Genomic DNA, 21344 nt, shown 5'->3' with positions numbered 1-21344 from the left:
GCCTGATCTCTAAACTCCCAGTGAGTCCGAGGGAATCTCTGCCCGGCGGGAAGATGCCCGCTCGGATGTGAGCGAAGAAGCCGACTGCTTTTGTGGGAATCCCCGGAGGCTTGGCTGTCAAGGTCGCGGCTTTAAGAGGCTGGCTGAGATTTCTAATGGGAGACCGTACGGACATTGCCTACAGCTCCTCACACAGCTGAGCTGCAGTCGGCTGGGGAGCCGGCCACGATTGAAGGGGGACGCGCGGGAGGGGGTGGGGGGAGAGCGGACGTTACCGCCCCCCTCCTGAGACAGCTCCCTCCCCTCCTCGGCTCATCGACCTAGAGAGGGGGGGGGGGGCGCTCGGGTCAGCGGGGGGACTGACCGGAGGCTGGGCTGCTGCTGCTACGATGGGTGATGCAGTGGCAGGGAGATTGTGCTGCTGGCGACGTCAGCAAGAGGCTGGGCCTTCACACACCACGGGAGAGCTGTGAGTATAAACGCAACTTGGAAAAGAAAGACTTGCATTTAGGTAGCGCCTTTCGCGACCACCGGACGTCTCGAAGCGCCTTGCAGCCAATGAAGTACTTTTTTGCAGCCGCTGTTGCAATGTGGGAAACGCGGCAGCCAACGTGCGCACAGCAAGCTCCCACAGACAGCAATGTGATAATGGCGAAACCATCTGTTTTTTTGGTGATGTTGATTGAGGGATGAATATTGGCCACAGGACACCAGGGATAACTCACCTGCTCTGCTTCGAAATGGTGGCCATGGGATGTTTTACGTCCGCCTGAGAGAGCAGACGGGGCCTCGGTTTAACGGGGCCTCGGTTTAACGTCTCATCCGAAAGACGGCACCTCTGACAGTGTGTCGCTCCCTCAGCACTGCACTGGGAGTGTCAGCCTAGATTTCTGTGCTCCAGTCCCTGGAGTGGGACTTGAACCCACAACCTTCTGACTCAGAGGCGAGGGTGCTGCCCACTGAGCCACAGCTGACACTATTGGCTATTTGTTAACTCTTCAAGCTCCGCAGCCACACGCGCTGCGTTCAATGGGATGCTTTCTGCCATCCAGTTGTGCGCTAAAAATAGTTTTCCACACCTCCCCGATGAGGGTCGGGTCGGTGGGCAGCGCTCTCGCTCTCCCTGAAGGTGGCGGTTTTGTGCCCCCAGAGCATGGCGCCTGAGCCCCTCACCCGGGCTGACACTCCAGTGCCGTGCGGGTTGAGGCGCTGCCCTTTGGGTGCGATGCGGGGGTCCATTCTCGAGTTTCCCCCCCCCCCTTCCTGCGAGGCAGCACCCGAAGGAGAGCGGGGGGAAATGACCTGGGATTCCTTGCTCGGTTCAGCATCGCCATAAGTCGGACGAAGCAGGCCATTGCTCTCTGTGGGATCTTGCTATGCGCCAAAGGGGGAGGGGGAAAGGAGAAAAATCCAATGCCGCATTTGCCCGGGGAACCAGCTCGGCCACACTTCGAGGAATTGAATCACTGACAAATGCTCTGAGGTGATTCTCAGACGCGATCATGGGTGCTGTATAAAGTGCAACTCCGTTCCCCCGCTCGCTGTGAAGTTAGAAGAACGATGTCGGCCGTTTTGTTATCATCAATTGTATTTTGTCCCCCCCCGCCTCAGTCACACCCGGCTCATTTCAGAACCCTTCCTGACGTGCGGTTACATCGAACACACAGCCCAGAAGCAGGCCGTTCGGCCCACCTGGTGTATGCTGGCCTTCACGCCTCTCACAAGCCGAACGTGCGGTGGGACTTCCTGCACGTGCCGAATAACAACTCCGGATCAGCGATCCCGTTCCGGAGCCACGGGGATGGAAATCCTCTGGGGGTTTCATAGAAACATAGAAACATAGAAAATAGGTGCAGGAGTAGGCCATTCGGCCCTTCTAGCCTGCACTGCCATTCAATGAGTTCATGGCTGAACATGCAACTTCAGTACCCCATTCCTGCTTTCTCACCATACCCCTTGATTCCCCCTAGTAGTAAGGACTTCATCGAACTCCCTTTTTGAATATATTTAGTGAATTGGCCTCAACAACTTTCTGTGGTAGAGAATTCCACAGGTTCACCACTCTCTGGGTGAAGAAGTTTCTCCTCATCTCGGTCCTAAATGGCTTACCCCTTATCCTTAGACTGTGACCCCTGGTTCTGGACTTCCCCAACATTGGGAACATTCTTCCTGCATCTAACCTGTCTGAACCCATCAGAATTTTAAATGTTTCTATGAGGTCCCCTCTCATTCTTCTGAACTCCAGTGAATACAAGCCCAGTTGACCCAGTCTTTCTTGATAGGTCGGTTCTGCCATCCTGGAAATCAGTCTGGTGAACCTTCGCTGCACTCCCTCAATAGCAAGAATGTCTTTCCTCAAGTTAGAAGACCAAAACTGTACACAATACTCCAGGTGTGGCCTCACCAAGGCCCTGTACAACTGTAGCAACACCTCTCTGCCCCTGTACTCAAATCCTCTCGCTATGAAGGCCAACATGCCATTTCCTTTCTTAACCGCCTGCTGTACCTGCATGCCAACCTTCAATGACTGATGTACCATGACACCCAGATCTCGTTGCACCTCCCCTTTTCCTAATCTGTCACCATTCAGATAATAGTCTGTCTCTCTGTTTTTACCACCAAAGTGGCTAGCCTCACATTTATCCACATTATACTTCATCTGCCATGCATTTGCCCACTTACCTAACCTATCCAAGTCACTCTGCAGCCTCATAGCATCCTCCTCGCAGCTCACACTGCCACCCAACTTAGTGTCTTCCGCAAATTTGGAGATACTACATTTAATCCCCTCGTCTAAATCATTAATGTACAGTGTAAACAGCTGGGGCCCCAGCACAGAACCTTGCAGTACCCCACTAGTCACTGCTTGCCATTCTGAAAAGTACCCATTTACTCCTACTCTTTGTTTCCTGTCTGACAACCAGTTCTCAATCCATGTCAGCACACTAACCCCAATCCCATGTGCTTTAACTTTGCACATTAATCTCTTGTGTGGGACCTTGTCGAAAGCCTTCTGAAAGTCCAAATATACCACATCAACTGGTTCTCCCTTGTCCACTCTACTGGAAACATCCTCAAAAAATTCCAGAAGATTTGTCAAGCATGATATTCCTTTCACAAATCCATGCTGACTTGGACCTATTATGTCACCTCTTTCCAAATGCGCTGCTATGACATCCTTAATAATTGATTCCATCATTTTACCCGCTACTGAGGTCAGGCTGACCAGTCTATAATTACCTGTTTTCTCTCTCCCTCCTTTTTTAAAAAGTGGGGTTACATTGGCTACCCTCCACTCGATAGGAACTGATCCAGAGTCAATGGAATGTTGGAAAATGACTGTCAATGTATCCGCTATTTCCAAGGCCACCTCCTTAAGTACTCTGGGATGCAGTCCATCAGGCCCTGGGGATTTATCGGCCTTCAATCCCATCAATTTCCCCAATTTCCCGACTAATAAGGATTTCCCTCAGTTCCTCCTTCTTACTAGACCCTCTGACCCCTTTTATATCCGGAAGGTTATTTGTGTCCTCCTTAGTGAATACCGAACCAAAGTACTTGTTCAATTGGTCTGCCATTTCTTTGTTCCCCGTTATGACTTCCCCTGATTCTGACTGCAGGGGACCTACGTTTGTCTTTACTAACCTTTTTCTCTTTACATATCTATAGAAACTTTTGCAATCCGTTTTAATGTTCCCTGCAAGCTTCTTCTCGTACTCTATTTTCCCTGCCCTAATCAAACCCTTTGTCCTCCTCTGCTGAGTTCTAAATTTCTCCCAGTCCCCGGGTTCGCTGCTATTTCTGGCCAATTTGTATGCCACTTCCTTGGCTTTAATACTACCCCTGATTTCCCTTGATAGCCACGGTTGAGCTACCTTCCTTTTTTTATTTTTACGCCAGACAGGAATGTACAATTATTGTAGTTCATCCATGCGGTCTCTAAATGTCTGCCATTGCCCATCCACAGTCAACCCCTTAAGTATCATTCGCCAATCTATCCTAGCCAATTCACGCCTCATACCTTCAAAGTTACCGTTCTTTAAGTTCTGGACCATGGTCTCTGAATTAACTGTTTCATTCTCCATCCTAATGCAGAATTCCACCATATTATGGTCACTCTTCCCCAAGGGGCCTCGCACAACGAGATTGCTAATTAATCCTCTCTCATTACACAACACCCAGTCTAAGATGACCTCCCCCCTAGTTGGTTCCTCAACATATTGGTCGAGAAAACCATCCCTTATGCACTCCAGGAAATCCTCCTCCACCATATTGCTTCCAGTTTGGTTAGCCCAATCTATGTGCATATTAAAGTCACCCATGATAACTGCTGCACCTTTATTGCATGCACCCCTAATTTCCTGTTTGATGCCCTCCCCAACATCACAACTACTGTTTGGAGGTCTGTACACAACTCCCACTTACGTTTTTTGCCCTTTGGTGTTCTGCAGCTCTACGCATATTGATTCCACATCATCCAAGCTAATGTCTTTCCTAACTATTGCATTAATCTCCTCCTTAACCAACAATGCTATCCCACCTCCTTTTCCTTTTATTCTATCCTTCCTGAATGTTGAATACCCCTGGATGTTGAGTTCCCAGCCCTGATCATCCTGGAGCCACGTCTCTGTAATCCCAATCACATCATATTTGTTAACATCTATTTGCACAGTTAATTTATCCACCTTATTACGGATACTCCTTGCATTAAGACACAAAGTCTTCAGGCTTGTTTTTTCAACACCCTTTGTCCTTTTAGAATTTTTGTGTACAGTGGCCCTTTTTGTTCTTTGCCTTGTGTTTCTCTGCCCTCCACTTTTCCTCATCTCCTTTCTGTCTTTTGCTTTTGTCTCCTTTTGTTTCCCTCTGTCTCCCTGCATTGGTTCCCATCCCCCTGCCATATTAGTTTAACTCCTCCCGACCTCCCGCCGTAACTTTGGCGGGCGGTTCGGAGAAATGCTCCATGATGCTTTTTTACCTCAGCAGTTTGCGCCAATCTGTCACTGAAATGACGGCGGAAGATTTCGGAGAACCCTCGCTGAAATTCTATCTCGGAGCTTTTTTTTTGTGCTTGACCCCTGTTCTGGAATAAAACTTGTTCGTAACAGAACCGTGCTCCCAAATTTGCAGTCCTTGCTCGGTAGCTTCGAATCTTGTGGAGGCGCCTTGCTGGCGAAGAAAGCATCAAAAGGGAAAAAGCGGAGGGGAGAGGGACTAATTGGATCACTCCTTCAAAGAGCCGGCACAGGCCTAGCGGGCCAAATGGCCTCCTTCTGTGCTGTAAGATTCTGATTAAGAAGCCACTTTCTGAGGGCTTGATTTCCACGGGTTGGGAGACAAGAATTGAAATAGTGAAATCTGTCAGAGGCACCGGAGGGCCAGTAGTGGGCCAGCAATGGTGGGTCAGACACACCAATCAGAGTGTCGTCATCATCATCGTCATAGGCTGTCCCTCGAAATCGAGGAAGACTTGCTTCCACTCTAAAAGTGAGTTCTCAGGTGACTGTACAGTCCAATAGGGGAATTGCAGTCTCTGTCACAGGTGGGACAGACAGTGGTTGAAGGAAAGGGTGGGTGGGGAGTCTGGTTTGCCGCACGCTCCTTCCGCTGCCTGCGCTTGTTTTCTGCATGCTCTCGGCGACGAGACTCGAGGTGCTCAGCGCCCTCCCGGATGCTCTTCCTCCACTTAGTGTAGACTGGTCTTTGGCCAGGGACTCCCAGGTGTCGGTGGGGATGTTGCATTTTATCAAGGAGGCTTTGAGGGTGTCCTTGAAATGTTTCCTCTGCCCACCTGGGGCTCGCTTGCCGTGTAGGAGTTCCAAGTAGAGCGCTTGCTTTGGGAGTCTTGTGTCAGGCAAGCGAACAATGTGGCCCGTCCAATGGAGCTGGTCGAGTTTGGTCAGTGCTTCGATGCTGGGGATGGTGGCCTGATCGAGAACACTGACGTTGGTGCGTCTGTCCTCCCAGGGGATTTGCAGGATCTTGCGGAGACATCGTTGGTGGTATTTCTCCAGCGATTTGAGGTGTCTACTGTACATGGTCCATGTCTCTGAGCCATACAGGAGGGCGGGTATCACTACAGCCCTGTAGTGTGTGGCATTGTACCAACATGCAGAGTGGGTCCCGCTTATTCAGCGTGGACGCATCCTGTCAATCGAGGAAAGGTAACTACACAGGCAGTAGGTGAAAAGAGACAAGAGTAGAGTGTTTGCAACTAGGATCGATGATCTCTGTGCGGGGATCCCAGGGTCAATTTAGTCATCAGCTTTCTGCCCATCTAGGGTTGGACATGTGTTTTGAGAACTCAATGTCTTGAGACTTCTGCACTTTTCCTGCAGTATTTGTTTATTTACTGGCCGTTCTGTTGCCACTTACTAATAAGGATTTTCTTGCAATGATGGCGCTATTTTCCTGCGAGTGCTTGACACTTTCAGAATCTCAGACAAGGGATCCCTGGAGCGTGTCAATATTTGCACGCAGTCCTTGACAGTATGTCTATATATGGAAAGGAGTTCCTGCAAGTGTGACAATCCTTGCAGAGGATCATGGGAGTGTGTCAATCCTTGCAGAGGATCATGGGAGTGTGTCAATCCTTGCAGAGGATCATGGGAGTGTGTCAATATTTGCTGAGGATCATGGGAGTGTGCCACTATTTGCCGAGGATCATGGGAGTGTGTTAATCCTTGCAGTGGATTATGGGAGTGTGTCAGTATTTGCAGAGGATCATGGGAATGTGCCAATAGCTGCAGAGGATCATGGGAATGTGTCAATAGTTACAGACCGTCCCCCCACATACTAAAGTTTGAAGATCACAAGTTTGCTGAGCTTGAGCCCTCACACCACCCCACCCGAACAAGAGGAGCCAGAAAAGATAAGTGTAGCAATGTGTGTCTGGTCTGTCCAATGGCTGCAGAAGGGGATGCAAAGCAAAGACTTGGGGACAAAGAAGGACCCTTGTAATGCATTTGCTTCATGGGTTCTTTGCTTAAGAATTCATAGTAACACATTACCATTAAGAACTAGTTGGTTTATTAACAGAGGTTTAACAGTCACACTACACATTACCAGTTCATCCACCAGGCTCACAACTGCATGCCTCATCGTGGATGACCTAGACCCAACTGACTGGGATTTTATTGAGTCTTGTGAACATCACGTGACTGGCCACGCCACTCACAATGCAACAGCTCTACAAACCTCTGAGCATACTCACAAGTGCATACATTACAGCCTCGAAAGAAGAAGTTGGCAAACATCAAAGGCCAGAAGTGAGGAGAAGACGTCAGCGTTGCTTAGCTTGGAGGGAGTAGAAGGGGAGAACTGAGGTGGGATCAGCAATGCATCAAACGACAATCAGGAGGAGGAGCCAGGGTTGGGTAAGGGACTGAATTACTTTGTCATCCAACTCATGCATGCCACATTGTCTGTAAAAGTTCATGGACCATATATGTTCCAGTAAATGTTGACTGTGTTCCATCCATCCTCAACAGCATATCATGATTGAAGCAATGGCAGCCTTAAGCTGCGATGACCTAGTTGCGGCTGACACTTTCCGCTGGGGGGGTGGGGGTGGGAAACAAGCTCCGTGCAGTCCGTGACCCGCACTCACCCAGACCCATTCCTTGCTTTCAGATGCTGCTGGTCCGTTGCCAGAGTGGGAAGAGGAAGCGCCAGATGGGAACCCAGGTGAGAAATGCACGTGGCAGCCGGGCTGATGCGGGAAACGAAGGTGGAGCTCCAGCAAGAGAGACTCAGTGACATGCCGCCTCCCAGCAGGCTCAGGGGAAGCCAGCACCAATAAGAAGAGCAGGGCGTGGTATGAGGAGTGCGTGGAGGGCAGGCACCCAGACAGCAGTGAGACAAGTGCGGCTGTCCCTGTAGCCTGGGCCTGGGCCTGATCCACAGAGTGATGGGAGGTAGGGGACCATCTCCTGAAGGCCCCACTCACAACCAAGTTCAAAGGAATGTGTGGTCTAGCCTGAGTGTCCTTGCCTCTCATGTGTCAGGTACAACAACAACTTGTATTTATATAACGCCTTCAACATAGTGAAACCTCCCAAGGCGCTTCACAGGAATATTATGAGATGAAACAATTTGACACCGAGCCACATAAGTAGAAATTAGCGCCGGTGACCAAAAGCTTGGTCAAAGAGGTAGGTTTTAAGGAGCGTCTTGAAGGAGAAAAGAGAGGTAGAGAGGCGGAGAGGTTTAGACAGGGAATTCCAGAGCTTGGGGCCTAGGCAACAGAAGGCACGGCAATGGTTGAGTGGGTCTGGTAGCATAGTGGTTATATTACTGGGCTAGTAATCCAGAGGCCTCGACTAATGAGGTGTAGACCTGAGTTCAAATCCCACCACGGCAGCTGGGGAATTTAAATTCAGTTAATTAAATAAAATCTGGAATTAAAAAGTTAGTATCAGTAATGGTGACCATGAAACTACCGGATTGTCAGGAAAAACCCAACTGGTTCACTAATGTCCTTCAGGGAAGGAAATCTGCTATCCTTACCCAATCTGGCCAATTATGTAACTCCAGGCCCACAGTGTTATGTTAATAATAAAGTAATTTAACTGAGTACTGTAGACATGAGTAAGTGTGACCTTAGCTCCTTAATACTAACTCCAGAGTGTTGGTACAGCATGGGAGGCCTGCTTATATACAGTGCTCTGCTGGATCCCCTGGGACTCCAACAGGTATGCCCTCTGGTGGGGGTATGATACAGGTTACCTTGGGTTGCACACAGCAAAGTGGTTCATTCTTAAATGGCCCAGCCGAGCCACTTTGTTGTGAAGAAGGCAGCTCACCAGCAGCTTCTCAAGGGTAATCATGGATGTGCAGTAAATGCTGGCCTTTCCCAGCCCACAACTTGTGAATGAATTTAAATAAACATTGACCATTCAGTTAGCCTGCTGGGGCTTTTGTCAAGCCTCACCTTCCAGACAGCGCATGCCAGAGCAAAACAACTCACTGCATCAAAAAAATAATAATTGTGATTTGAAAGGCAGTTGAATCTGAAACAGCGGTGACCATCTCATAGAATCGAATCCTAGAATGGTTACAGTACGGAAGGAGGTCCGTTGAGCCTGGGTGTAGAATCTCAGAGAACGTTGTCCGTATTTAAAGAAGGAAATACTTGCATTGAAGGCTGTTCAGAGAAGGTTCACTAGATTGATTCCGGAGATGAGGGGTTTGACTTATGAGGATAGTGTTAGATCTCTTAATTTCCAATGAAATACGAACTCCGATTGTAGTTTTAATGTAACTTTATTCTGGCAGCAGCAACAAGCTTCTGGCTTTAAGCCAGGCCTTTGTCCTTCTGAGACCACATGGCCAAAATGGCTGTACTTATACCTGGTTCAATTTACAGAAAAGAACTCACCACCTTTGACCATTATTGGCTCAATTGATAGTTTTTTAACCTTTAATTGGCTCGCTATCCAAGGTCCTAAAATGTCAAGTTGATTGATGACTTAATGCAATGTGGTCTGTGTTTTTTTCAAAACTGCAGCCGGGCTGCAGAGCTTGAATTCTCTATCAATCCCCCCTTTGATTCTTTCACAAACTGAATCATAAAACATCAGCTATCACTGGTTAAACATTATACAAAATAATTTCATACATGTTAGTAGAATTTCCTTCTAAAATTTGTTGATGTGTTTCGCCACATGTCCGGACTAGTAGCTTCCACACAAATTTACACCAACCCGAGTTCCATTGTGGCCACAATGGAAGTTTGGTTTTAGTAGGTTAATTAACCTTATTCCAATTTAATCCAAATCAATATCTTAATTCAACCAGTAAACAACCTTCCCTTAAGCATAACATACTCCTGTGCCACGTACAGACGGTCTGCTGGGACCTGCAAGGTGTCTCACCTGCGGGACAGCAGCTACAGCCACCTGGTCGCAACAACATTTAATCAACATAAACAAACAATATAAAAGTAAAACAATTACAACAAATAGAATTAAAACCTTCCACCAATGAAGTTCCTATTGAACCTAGCCATTCAGTGGTTCCACTCCACAAAGTGAATGATGGGGGTTGCTTAAGTTGTTCTAACTCCTTTTGGATATGCTCCGCTAAGTGGGTAATTTCTTCGGAGCTATCTGGGATATATGTGCAACACTCAGTTCCGAGTAGGGTGCAAGTACCTCCCTTTTCAGCCAGGATGTAATCAAGGGCCAGTTTATTCTGTAGGGCTACTGTGCGGATTGCTACCATTTCTGCATTGATTTTAACTAGGGCCTCTGAGGTAGCATTGGCTACCCGTTCCACAATGGATGCCATGTTAATGGATTCCCTTGCCAGTCTGGTGGTCCCATACCTGGGGATCAGAATGGCAAAGAACCTCTCTGTTTCTGTGATGGCTCTCTTAGGACGGTGTAAATGTTCTGACAGTGACTTTATATGATACATATAAGGCACAATGTAGGCTAAATAGCAGGATCCCGTCCAATTCTGGGGCAGCCAAGGGTAGGCCTTGTGGCCACACACCCAATAGGTGCCATTATAGGCAATGAAGGTTAGCTGTTTCTTTGTCAGCAACACTCCGGGACCTGTCCAGGCTTTTCCATCTGTTTTATTCAGAATCCCCATTACGTTAAGAATTCCCACATCGGCCCAGTTTGGATGGTTCCGTGGCTTGATTACATTATAATTCTGGGAGCAGTTACTATACCCCATATTTTGGCCTCCTTTGATGTTTCTAATCAGGCAGACCGATTCCTCCGGTCTTCCTATTCCTGTTGTTTTAGTGATAACAAAAAATGGGGGCCGTTTGGAATTATTGTAGCAAGGTTGGTATCCCCCTTCAAAGGTAGTCAGATTGTAACCTGCTGACTTCCATTTACGTGCCCAGTTTTCCGTATCCTGAAACGCATTGCCTGTTTTGTTTTGATTAATTATCCACTCAGCTATTTCCGAGATATTCAAGGGAACTGGCCTCAAGGGAATCCCTCCCTTTGAGTGAATAGGAATATGTGCACACACCCAACAACTAGAAATGTTACCTTGTTTGGCATAAATGTATGACATATATAAAAAGGTATTTACATGTAATTCCCTGGGTACTCTACTATTTCCCTTTGGTGCAGAGGGTCGGCTAGTAAGAAGTAGGCCTATGCCTAGAAAACCTACAATCAATAATACAGTAAATTTATACATTTTGGCAAAAATTAATTGTCCTCATTAGATTTCAGCTTCAGTTACGGGTGCTCGTTTAACGTGTGAAGCGTGGATCCAAGCTTTCTTTCCTTGGAATTTAACAGCTGCCTGGGTGGTCAATAACACTTGATAAGGTCCCTCCCAAAGGTTCTTTATGCAACTTTTTCACATACACCCAGACTCCCGGGATGATGTCGTGTCCTCCTTCGGGTGGATTACCCCAAGCTGCCGATACCTGTCGGGAAACAGAACTAATAGCATTGGTTAGGTTCTGACAGTATGATAACAAAGTGTCACTCATTAAGTGAACATCAGCTTTCCGCAAATCGATAGTTCCTGGCAGCGACATGGGTCTTCCTGTTATAATTTCAAATGGGCTCAGACCTGTAGTTCTGTTCGGGGTTGCCCTAATGCTACATAGCACTATTGGTAGTGCCTGGGGCCATGGTGTTCCTTCTTGGTGATATTTGGCAAGCTGTTGTTTCAGAGTTCGATTCATTCGCTCTACTTGTTCTGATGATTGTGGATGATAAGGACAGTGTAAATCCCACATAATGTTCAGTAACCTACAGACTTCTTGGCAGACAGCACCTGTGAAGTGTGTTCCCTGATCTGAGTTAATGCTACTCGGGACTCCCCATCGGGGAATGTAATCCTTACACAAGACTTTTGCAGTGTGATTGGCTGTGGCTCTTTTAGTTGGGACAGCTTCTACCCATCTAGAGAATCTGTCGACCATGACAAGAATGTTAGTGTATCCTTGACATGAAGGAAGAGATATATATTCAACCTGCAGATGCTGGAATGGTCCGACAGGGGGCATTACCGTGATGGGTCCAGAATTATTTTTCTGGCAGACCACACAGCGATCGACTACCAGCTGGGCATGTTTTTTAAATCCCCGACCCCACCAGCTTTTCTGGAACTGTGCCGTCATCTGTTGCGAGGCCAAGTGTCCCCACGAGTGGATCTGTTGGGCTAAAAAAGGCATAAGCGCTTGTGGCGCGACTGGCTTGTCGGTAACTCTTTGTCTCCAGACACCATCTTCGCATAGCTTAATTCCTGCCTCAATCCATGTCCATTTTTCCTCTCAGGAGCACTCGCCTTGCATTGTTTGAAGGTCTCGTGTCAGAGTCCTGAGTGCTTTCAATCTGCACATCTGTGTTGGTTCTTCTGGGGGAACGCCCTGTGAGGCGGCATCTTCAGTTGCCTGGTCGGCCAGGGCATTTCCCTGTGCTTCTGTGGTATTTTCCTTGGTATGGGCCTTACACTTCAGGATGGACACTTCCTGAGGTAAATGTATGGCCTCTAGTAAGTCTCGGATTTCTTTTCCATTTCGGATAGGTGTACCAGCAGCAGTGAGTAATCCTCTTTTCCGCCATAACAGACCAAAGTCGTGAGCGACTCCCAAAGCATAACGCGAATCTGTGTAGACATTAGCTGTCTGTCCTTCTGCTATTCGACATGCTTCTGACAGGGCCCGTAACTCGGCCTGTTGTGCTGACGTTCCTGAGGGTAAACATCCTTTTGCCACTACCTCATATAAGGTTGTAACTGCCCATCCTGCTTTTCTGGTACCATTGTCAACAAAGGAGCAACCATCTGTAAACAGGATGAAACATAGAAACATAGAAACGTAGAAAATAGGTGCAGGAGTAGGCCATTCGGCCCTTCGAGCCTGCACCGCCATTCAATGAGTTCATGGCTGAACATGCAACCTCAGTACCCCATTCCTGCTTTCTCGCCATACCCCTTGATCCCCCGAGTAGTAAGGACAACATCTAATTCCTTTTTGAATATATTTAGTGAATTGGCCTCAACAACTTTCTATGGTAGAGAATTCCACAGGTTCACCACTCTCTGTGTGAAGAAGTTTCTCCTCATCTCGGTCCTAAATGGCTTACCCCTTATCCTTAGACTGTGACCCCTGGTTCTGGACTTCCCCAACATTAGGAACATTCTTCCTGCATCTAACCTGTCTAAACCCGTCAGAATTTTAAATGTTTCTATGAGATCCCCTCTCATTCTTCTGAACTCCAGTGAATACAAGCCCAGTTGATCCAGTCTTTCTTGATAGGTCTGTTCCGCCATCCCGGGAATCAGTCTGGTGAACCTTCGCTGCACTCCCTCAATAGCAAGAATGTCCTTCCTCAAGTTAGGAGACCAAAACTGTACACAATACTCCAGGTGTGGCCTCACCAATGCCCTGTACAACTGTAGCAACACCTCCCTGCCCCCGTACTCAAATCCCCTCGCTATGAAGGCCAACATGCCATTTGCCTTCCTAACCGCCTGCTGTATCTGCATGCCAACCCTCAATGACTGATATACCATGACACCCAGGTCTCGCTGCACCCCACCCCCCGCCTCCCAATCTGTCACCATTCAGACAATAGTCCGTCTCCCTGTTTTTACCACCAAAGTCGACAACCTCACATTTATCCACACATTTATCCACACTATACTTCATCTGCCATGCATTTGCCCACTCACCTAACCTATCCAAGTCACTCTGCAGCCTCATAGCATCCTCCCCGCAGCTCACACTGCCACCCAACTTAGTGTATTCCGCAAATTTGGAGATACTATATTTAATCCCCTTGTCCAAATCATTAATGTACAGTGTAAACAGCTGGGGCCCCAGCACAGAACCTTGCGGTACCCCACTAGTCACTGCCTGCCATTCTGAAAAGTTCCCATTTACTCCTACTCTCTGCTTCCTGTCTGACAACCAGTTCTCAATCCATGTCAGCACACTACCCCCAATCCCATGTGCTTTAACTTTGCACATTAATCTCTTGTGTGGGACCTTGTCGAAAGCCTTCTGAAAGTCCAAATATACCACATCAACTGGTTCTCCCTTGTCCACTTTACTGGAAACATCCTCAAAAAATTCCGGAAGATTTGTCAAGCATGCTTTACCGTTCACAAATCCATGCCGACTTGGACCTATCATGTCACCTCTTTCCAAATGCACTGCTATGACATCCTTAATAATTGATTCCATCACTTTACCCACCACCGATGTCAGGCCGACCGGTCCATAATTCCCTGTTTTCTCTCTCTCTCCTTTTTTAAAAAGTGGGGTTACATTGGCTACCCTCCACTCGATAGGAACTGATCCAGAGTCTATGGAATGTTGGAAAATGACTGTCAATGCATCCGCTATTTCCAAGGCCACCTCCTTAAGTACTCTGGGATGCATTCCATCAGGCCCTGGGGATTTATCAGCCTTCAATCCCATCAATTTCCCCAACACAATTTCCCGACTAATAAGGATTTCCCTCAGTTCCTCCTTCTTACTAGGCCCTCTGACCCCTTTTATATCCGGAAGATTGTTTGTGTCTTCCTTAGTGAATACCGAAGCAAAGTACTTGTTCAATTGGTCTGCCATTTCTTTGTTCCCCATTATGACTTCCCCTGATTCTGACTGCAGGGGACTTACGTTTGTCTTTACTAACCTTTTTCTCTTTACATATCTATAGAAACTTTTGCAGTCCGTCTTAATGTTCCCTGCAAGCTTCCTCTCGTACTCTATTTTCCATGCCCTAATCAAACCCTTTGTCCTCCTCCTCTGCTGAGTTCTAAATTTCTCCCAGTCTCCGGGTTCACTGCTATTTCTGGCCAATTTGTATGCCACTTCCTTGGCTTTAATACTATCCCTGATTTCCCTTGATAGCCACCTTCCTTTTTTTATTTTTACGCCAGACAGGGATGTACAATTGTTGTAGTTCATCCATGCGGTCTCTAAATGTCTGCCATTGCCCATCCACTGTCAACCCCTTAAGTATCATTCGCCAATCTATCCTAGCCAATTCATGCCTCATACCTTCAAAGTTACCCTTCTTTAAGTTCTGGACCATGGTCTCTGAATTAACTATTTCATTCTCCATCCTAATGTAGAATTCCACCATATTATGGTCACTCTTCCCCAAGGGGCCTCGCACAACGAGATTGCTAATTAATCCTCTCTCATTACACAACACCCAGTCTAAGATGACCTCCCCCCTAGTTGATTCCTTGACATATTGGTCTAGAAAACCATCCCTTATGCATTCCAGGAAATCCTCCTCCACCGTATTGCTTCCAGTTTGGTTAGCCCAATCTATGTGCATATTAAAGTCACCCATGATAACTGCTGCACCTTTATTGCATGCACCCCTAATTTCCTGTTTGATGCCCTCCCCAACATCACTACTACTGTTTGGAGGTCTGTACACAACTCCCACTAACGTTTTTTGCCCTTTGGTGTTCTGCAGCTCTACGCATATTGATTCCACATCATCCAAGCTAATGTCCTTCCTAACTATTGCATTAATCTCCTCTTTAACCAGCAATGCTACCCCACCTCCTTTTCCTTTTATTCATTCCTTCCTGAACATCGAATACCCATGGATGTTGAGTTCCCAGCCCTGATCATCCTGGAGCCACGTCTCTGTAATCCCAATCACATCATATCCGTTAACATCTATTTGCACAGTTAATTCATCCACCTTATTACGGATACTCCTTGCATTAAGACACAAAGCCTTCAGGCTTGTTTTTTTAACACCCTTTGTCCTTTTAGAATTATGATGTAGTGTGGCCCTTTTTGTTTCTGGCCTTTGTTTACTCGGCCTTCCACTATTGCTTTTTACCTTTCTACCATCTGTTTCTGACTCCATATTACTTCGCCCTATCTCGCTGCATAGGTTCCCATCCCCCTGCCATATTAGTTTAAACATACCCGAACTGCATTAGCAAATGTTACCCCTAGGACATCAGTTCCAATCCTGAGATCTGGGTTGTGCAGAGGCTCCTCTGCTGCTAAGGCTGCTTCTTCTGTTTCTTTTAAAATCTCCACGCAGTCATGCTCTTCACATTCTCCCCCCTCTTGCTCCCTCGATTCTGACATCGGGAGCATAGTTGCGGGATTAACCGGGCTGGCCCGGACGATATGGAGCTTAGGAGCTTCCAAAACTGCTGTCCAGCGGGTCCATCTAGCTGCCGTCACCTGAGACATTCTATTCATAGACAGCAAAGCATGTACGGTGTGGAGACACTTGACAATCAGCTTTTGGTCGAGGACTAGATCCGCAGTGATCATTACCGCTCGACATGTAGCTTCCATGGCCCTTAGGCAATTTCCCCATCCGAGGGCTACCGCATCCAGTTTTGCCGAATAATAGCCAATAGGTCTTTGCCGATCCCCATGTTCTTTTGTCAGTATAGCTCTCATATATCCTTCTTTCTCATGGACAAACAGGGTAAATGGCTTACCACTGTCGGGGATTCCCAGAGCCGGTGCCGAACATAAAGCCTTTTTCAAACTCAGGAAGGCCTCTTGCTGTTCCTTAGTGAGGGTGATGGCTTCTTTAGAGGCACGTTTCCCCTTTAAAATATCATTCAGTGGCTGAGCAAGCTGTGTGAAGGAGTCAATCCAATTTCTGTTAAAGTTACACAATCAAAAAAAAGACCTTAGTTCCTGAATAGTGGTGGGTTTTTTAGCAGCCCGAATGGCTGCAGTTCTATCCTGGGTAAGTTCTCTCTTTCCTTGTGAAATCTTTTGTCCCAGGTATACAACCTCTTCTTGGGATATTTGTGCTTTGTCGATGCTGGCTTTATGTCCTTTCAGCCAAAGGTGGTCCAGCAAAGCTCGTAAATCTTGTTCATGCTGTTCTTCAGTGTTTGAAGCTGGCAGGATATCGTCTACATATTGGATGACTGTGGATGACAGGGGAGGTAATTCTCGCAAATGGCTTTGTAAAGCCATGTGGAATACCGTAGGGCTGTTGTGGAAACCCTGTGGTAACCGGGTCCAAGTATACTGTTGTCCTTGGACAGTGAAAGCAAACCACTGTCGAACCTCCGGTGCCAGAGGCACCGACCAAAATCCGTTGGCCATATCTATAACCGAGAAATATTTATGTTCCAGTTTGAGGGCATTAAAAATGGTGGAGGGATCAAAGGAGCTTTTTGATCAATACACTGGTTAGCTTTCCTATAATCGACAGTCAAACGCCAAGTCTCATTAGATTTCTGTACCGACCACACGGGGCTATTGGAGGAGCTATGCGTTTTAATAAGCTCCCCTTGTTTCTCCAATTGCTGAATAACCGGTAAGATTCCCGCGATAGCAGTTGGACTGATGGGATACTGTTTAGTGCATGGAGGCTTGGTCCCGGTAAATGACGCAGGCTCCATCTGGAGTCGGCCACAATCGTTCTTATCTTTAGCCCATATCGGGTGTTCCTTCAATTCTTCTTTCTTCAAAGTTCTAATTGACCATGTCACCCGATTTCCATCCCATAGCCTGTACAGCTCGGACTTTAGATCCCATATCCCGATCTAATTGGTTACATCGATCCACCAATGCTACAAAGGTAGTTCCTCTACCTTCCCAGTCCGGTAACACTACCTTAAGCATTTTGGACAGTTCTGGCTTTAGACCTGCCATGAAAGCTGCTTTCAGGGGACCTAACACTTGTTCATCCATTTCCTCATCCGTATTATTCATACCCGAATGTTCTAGCCACATGCATCTAAATCGCTCGTCATACTCCAGGACCTCCTCTATTGCTTTATGTTGGCAGGCAGCAATTTTTCCCCAGTCTGTTTTAGCTGGACTGAAAGCTAACAGGCAGTGTTTAATCGCCTCCCATCCTGCATTTAATTCTTGCTCATCCTGCCCCAAAGCTTCTTCTACCTTGTTGTGCAATCTTCTTCCCTGTGTTTTTGGCACCATTATGGTCAAAATTTGCACTCCGTCCCAGGGATGAAGTTGATATATATTTCTTAAGCGGTCCAATTGGTCCCACGTTTTTACTCCCCCTTTCTTTGGATTGGGCAATTCCTTGGACCATTTATCAATTTTCCCTGGGTCTGCTGGATCATGAACTAAGTATTTTGCATACACCGTTTTCCTTGTTTTTTTGGTTCCGCCCTCATCCACAGTCTCTTCTGATTTGACTACAACTCGTCTTTTTTTAAACGGGGCAAAGCGCACCTTTAATTCGTCATCCTCTGACCCTGTATCGTCGGAGGATTCAGAATCCGTATCTATTTCTCGGTCCTCAGGTTTGCGCTTTTAATTTATCCAAACTGGGTACCCTGGGAATTGACCGATACATTTTCCTTTTCCTATTATTGTCTCTTGACCTAATGATTTTTTCCATTCTTTAATTTCACCTTTAAGATCTTTAATTTCCACTTCCGACTTTTCAAGTTCAATTTTTTTCTGTCGGAGCTGTGCACAAACAGCTTGCAATTGGTCCTTTGTACTGGCCAGTTCTCCATCATGTTGGGAACGCATTATAATTTCATTCTGCTTTCGGATCTTTCCCATAACGGCTAGGGACCATCTAGTTCGCTCTTTATTTTTCATATGGGTCGTTTTTCCCCAGACCCTTTTAATCTCGTCCAAGGACCATTGTCCTTTGGAGGTTTCATACTTTTGTTCGATCTTATTACAGGTTTTAGATAAGTCGAATTGTTGCTCTATGAATTCTTTCAACTGTTGGAGGATTTCATCTATCGAAACCTCAGGTGGTGCCTGCCCACCTTTTACAGTTGTAGGCAATTCTTTGCTCTTATCTCCTGCTGCCATAATACTGATTTCTTTACTGGGGTCTCGAGTCGTAGGCTTTCCAGCCGATCAGTGGGTCGGTGATTAATTAACTAACACACCGCCGAAGTTAGACATCTATGGGACCTCGAGCCGACTACCAACCGGAGGGTTCGCAAACCGGAGGCTTTCGGAATCGCGTAGAAGGAGAGGCGAATTTAAACTTTTGACCGAGGACTTTTATAAAGAGGAGTCCTTACCTCAGTATGTAGGTCCGATGTCCAAAATTCAGTTTCTTCCCTCAGCGATCGTGTTCGTGACGCCAAAATTGTTAGATCTCTTAATTTCCAATGAAATACGAACTCCGGTTATAGTTTTAATGTAACTTTATTCTGGCAGCAGCAACAAGCTCTTGGCTTTAAGCCAGGCCTTTGTCCTTCTGAGACCACATGGCGAAAATGGCTGTACTTATACCTGGTTCAATTTACAGAAAAGAACTCGCCTTCTTTGACCTTATTGGCTCAATTGATAGTCTGTTAACCTTTAATTGGCTCGCTACCCAAGGTCCTAAAATGTCAAGTTGATTGATGACTTAGTGCAATGTGGTCTGTGTTTTTTTTCAAAACTGGCTGCAGAGGTTGAATTCTCTATCAGATAGGTTGAGTAGGTTGGGCCTCTACTCATTGAATTCAGAAGAATGAGAGGTGATCTTATCAAAACCTATAAGATAATGAGGGGGCTCGACAGGGTAGATGCAGAGAGGATGTTTCCACTCATCGGGGCAACTAAAACTAGGGGACATAGTCTTAGAATAAGGGGCCCATTTAAAACTGAGATGAGGAGAAATTTCTTCTCAGAGGGTTGTAAATCTGTGGAATTCTCTGCCCCAGAGAGCTGTGGAGGCTGGGTCATTGAATATATTTCAGGTGGAGCTAGACAGACTTTTGAGCGATAAGGGAGTAAAGGGTTATGGGGAGCGGGCAGGGAAGTGGAACTGAGTCCATGATCAGATCAGCCATGATCTTATTGAATGGAGGAGCAGGCTCGAGGGGCCAAATGGACAACTCCTGCTTCTATTTCTTATGTTCTTATGTTATGTGATTTGGGTTTATTCTTGTGATGTAGATAGAATTAAGTGTTTATTAACCCTTGGGCAAAAGCACGGCTGCCTACAGTTCTGAGACACATACACGTCTGTAAGGGGTTCAAAAGGATTTATTTTGCCCGCAAAAATAAAAATAGGCCATGAAATTATTTGCCGACGCTCCCACTCCGCCAGAGTTACTTTGCCGAATTACAAGGGTTCCTGCCACATTTCTGCCAAAATAATCCCAGCAGAGCACCACCGATTCGAGGAATTTCACACTGTAGGGTCTTACTGAGCTGAGCAGTAGTCCTGAGTAATGGTGCGGAATAGTGATGGGGTTGGAAATTTGGTATCGCCCATTTTGAGGCGCTAGGATTGGTAAATTTTGCGCGTCTAAATGGTTTGTGTCGACAACTGCAAAATTCAGCAGCTGGGCCCTGAGTGTGGAGTGGAGCGCTAAGGGAGGTGTTCCACACCGCTCTCGGGGCGCTAGGCCGGCAGAGCAAGTGAAAATCCTGAGCTAAACAGCCGGCCTCGGAGCACCCTGAGAGAGGCTTCCCCTGGGGAAAAGAAATCGGCAAAAGAATCACCAAAAACATTCCCAATCCATTACTGATGCCGTATCCGCATAAACCGCAAAAAAGAAAAAAAATAAGAAACACTCACACTTACCTCAGGAAGACATTCCTTCCCTCACCGCCGCCGGTACAGCTCGGACTGCCCGCTTTCCCAGGCGATCCCACGAGGGGGGCGCTAGGGGGGGTCCCTAGAAAACAAATTTCAAAACAGTGTCGCCACCAGGGGGCGTTGCACACCGGCCCGCCTCTCGCAGGCGGTGATGCTTCATGCCCCCGGCAAATGATTTCCGCCACCATTACCGACCCTCCGAGGCACAAACACAGGCAGCAACGAACCGAATTTCCACCCCCTTGGAGTAATAGATGCAGAATAGTTTTGGCTTTTGTTCTTTCATTATGTGTGAAGTACTTTAAGACCGTTTCCCATTGATCTAATAAGGTGCAATATAAATGTCTTTTCTAATACCGGGGTTGATTTGGAGGTGAGCACGTGCGCTGAGGAAGGTGCCATGAGTGAGCTCGCCAGCAGGCACTGGTGCTCAGAGACCTGAACCCCTTGTATTGTTGGGCCTCAATTGGATCCCGCCGGTGAACTGCCCAGACGTTGGGAGAGGGGTCGCGCAATCCAGCAGCGATGCCCTCGAGCCTGACCTGTTTAAAGTGACGCCGCGTGTAAATTTGCCTCAGTGACTGACACAGGCGCACACATGAACACTCGCACACCGACACGTGTGCACACTCACGCACACATGCACACACAGTGTAACTTCGCCCCAGTGACTGACAGTGTAAAGTTGCTCTCTTCTATTGTCAAAGCTTAGATCGAAGCATTGTTTCAGATTTTAGCGTCTCATTGTCATGACCTTGAATTAAAGGGGAAGTCTCGCTATCAGGACCCTGAATTAAAGGGGGAGTCTCGCTGGCCGGAGTGTCTAGAACTAGGGGGGGGCATAGACTCATAGAAACATAG

The 21344-nt window shown here is 47.0% G+C and overlaps 1 protein-coding gene across 1 annotated transcript in view; it reads left to right on the top strand.

Moving 5' to 3' along the window:
* Positions 1-21344, top strand: part of LOC139234674 (PH and SEC7 domain-containing protein 1-like) — a 162681-nt gene that overhangs the window by 59467 nt on the left and 81870 nt on the right. The window contains exon 5 of the mRNA XM_070865353.1: positions 7633-7686. Coding sequence (XP_070721454.1) covers positions 7633-7686 — 54 coding nt within the window. The remainder of the gene's footprint in view (positions 1-7632; positions 7687-21344) is intronic.

This window comes from Pristiophorus japonicus, chromosome 22 (assembly GCF_044704955.1).
Source record: "Pristiophorus japonicus isolate sPriJap1 chromosome 22, sPriJap1.hap1, whole genome shotgun sequence".
Lineage (NCBI taxonomy): Eukaryota > Metazoa > Chordata > Chondrichthyes > Pristiophoridae > Pristiophorus > Pristiophorus japonicus.
The sequence above is the reverse complement of the archived record's forward strand: the minus strand, read 5'-3'. Positions and strand labels throughout refer to the sequence as shown.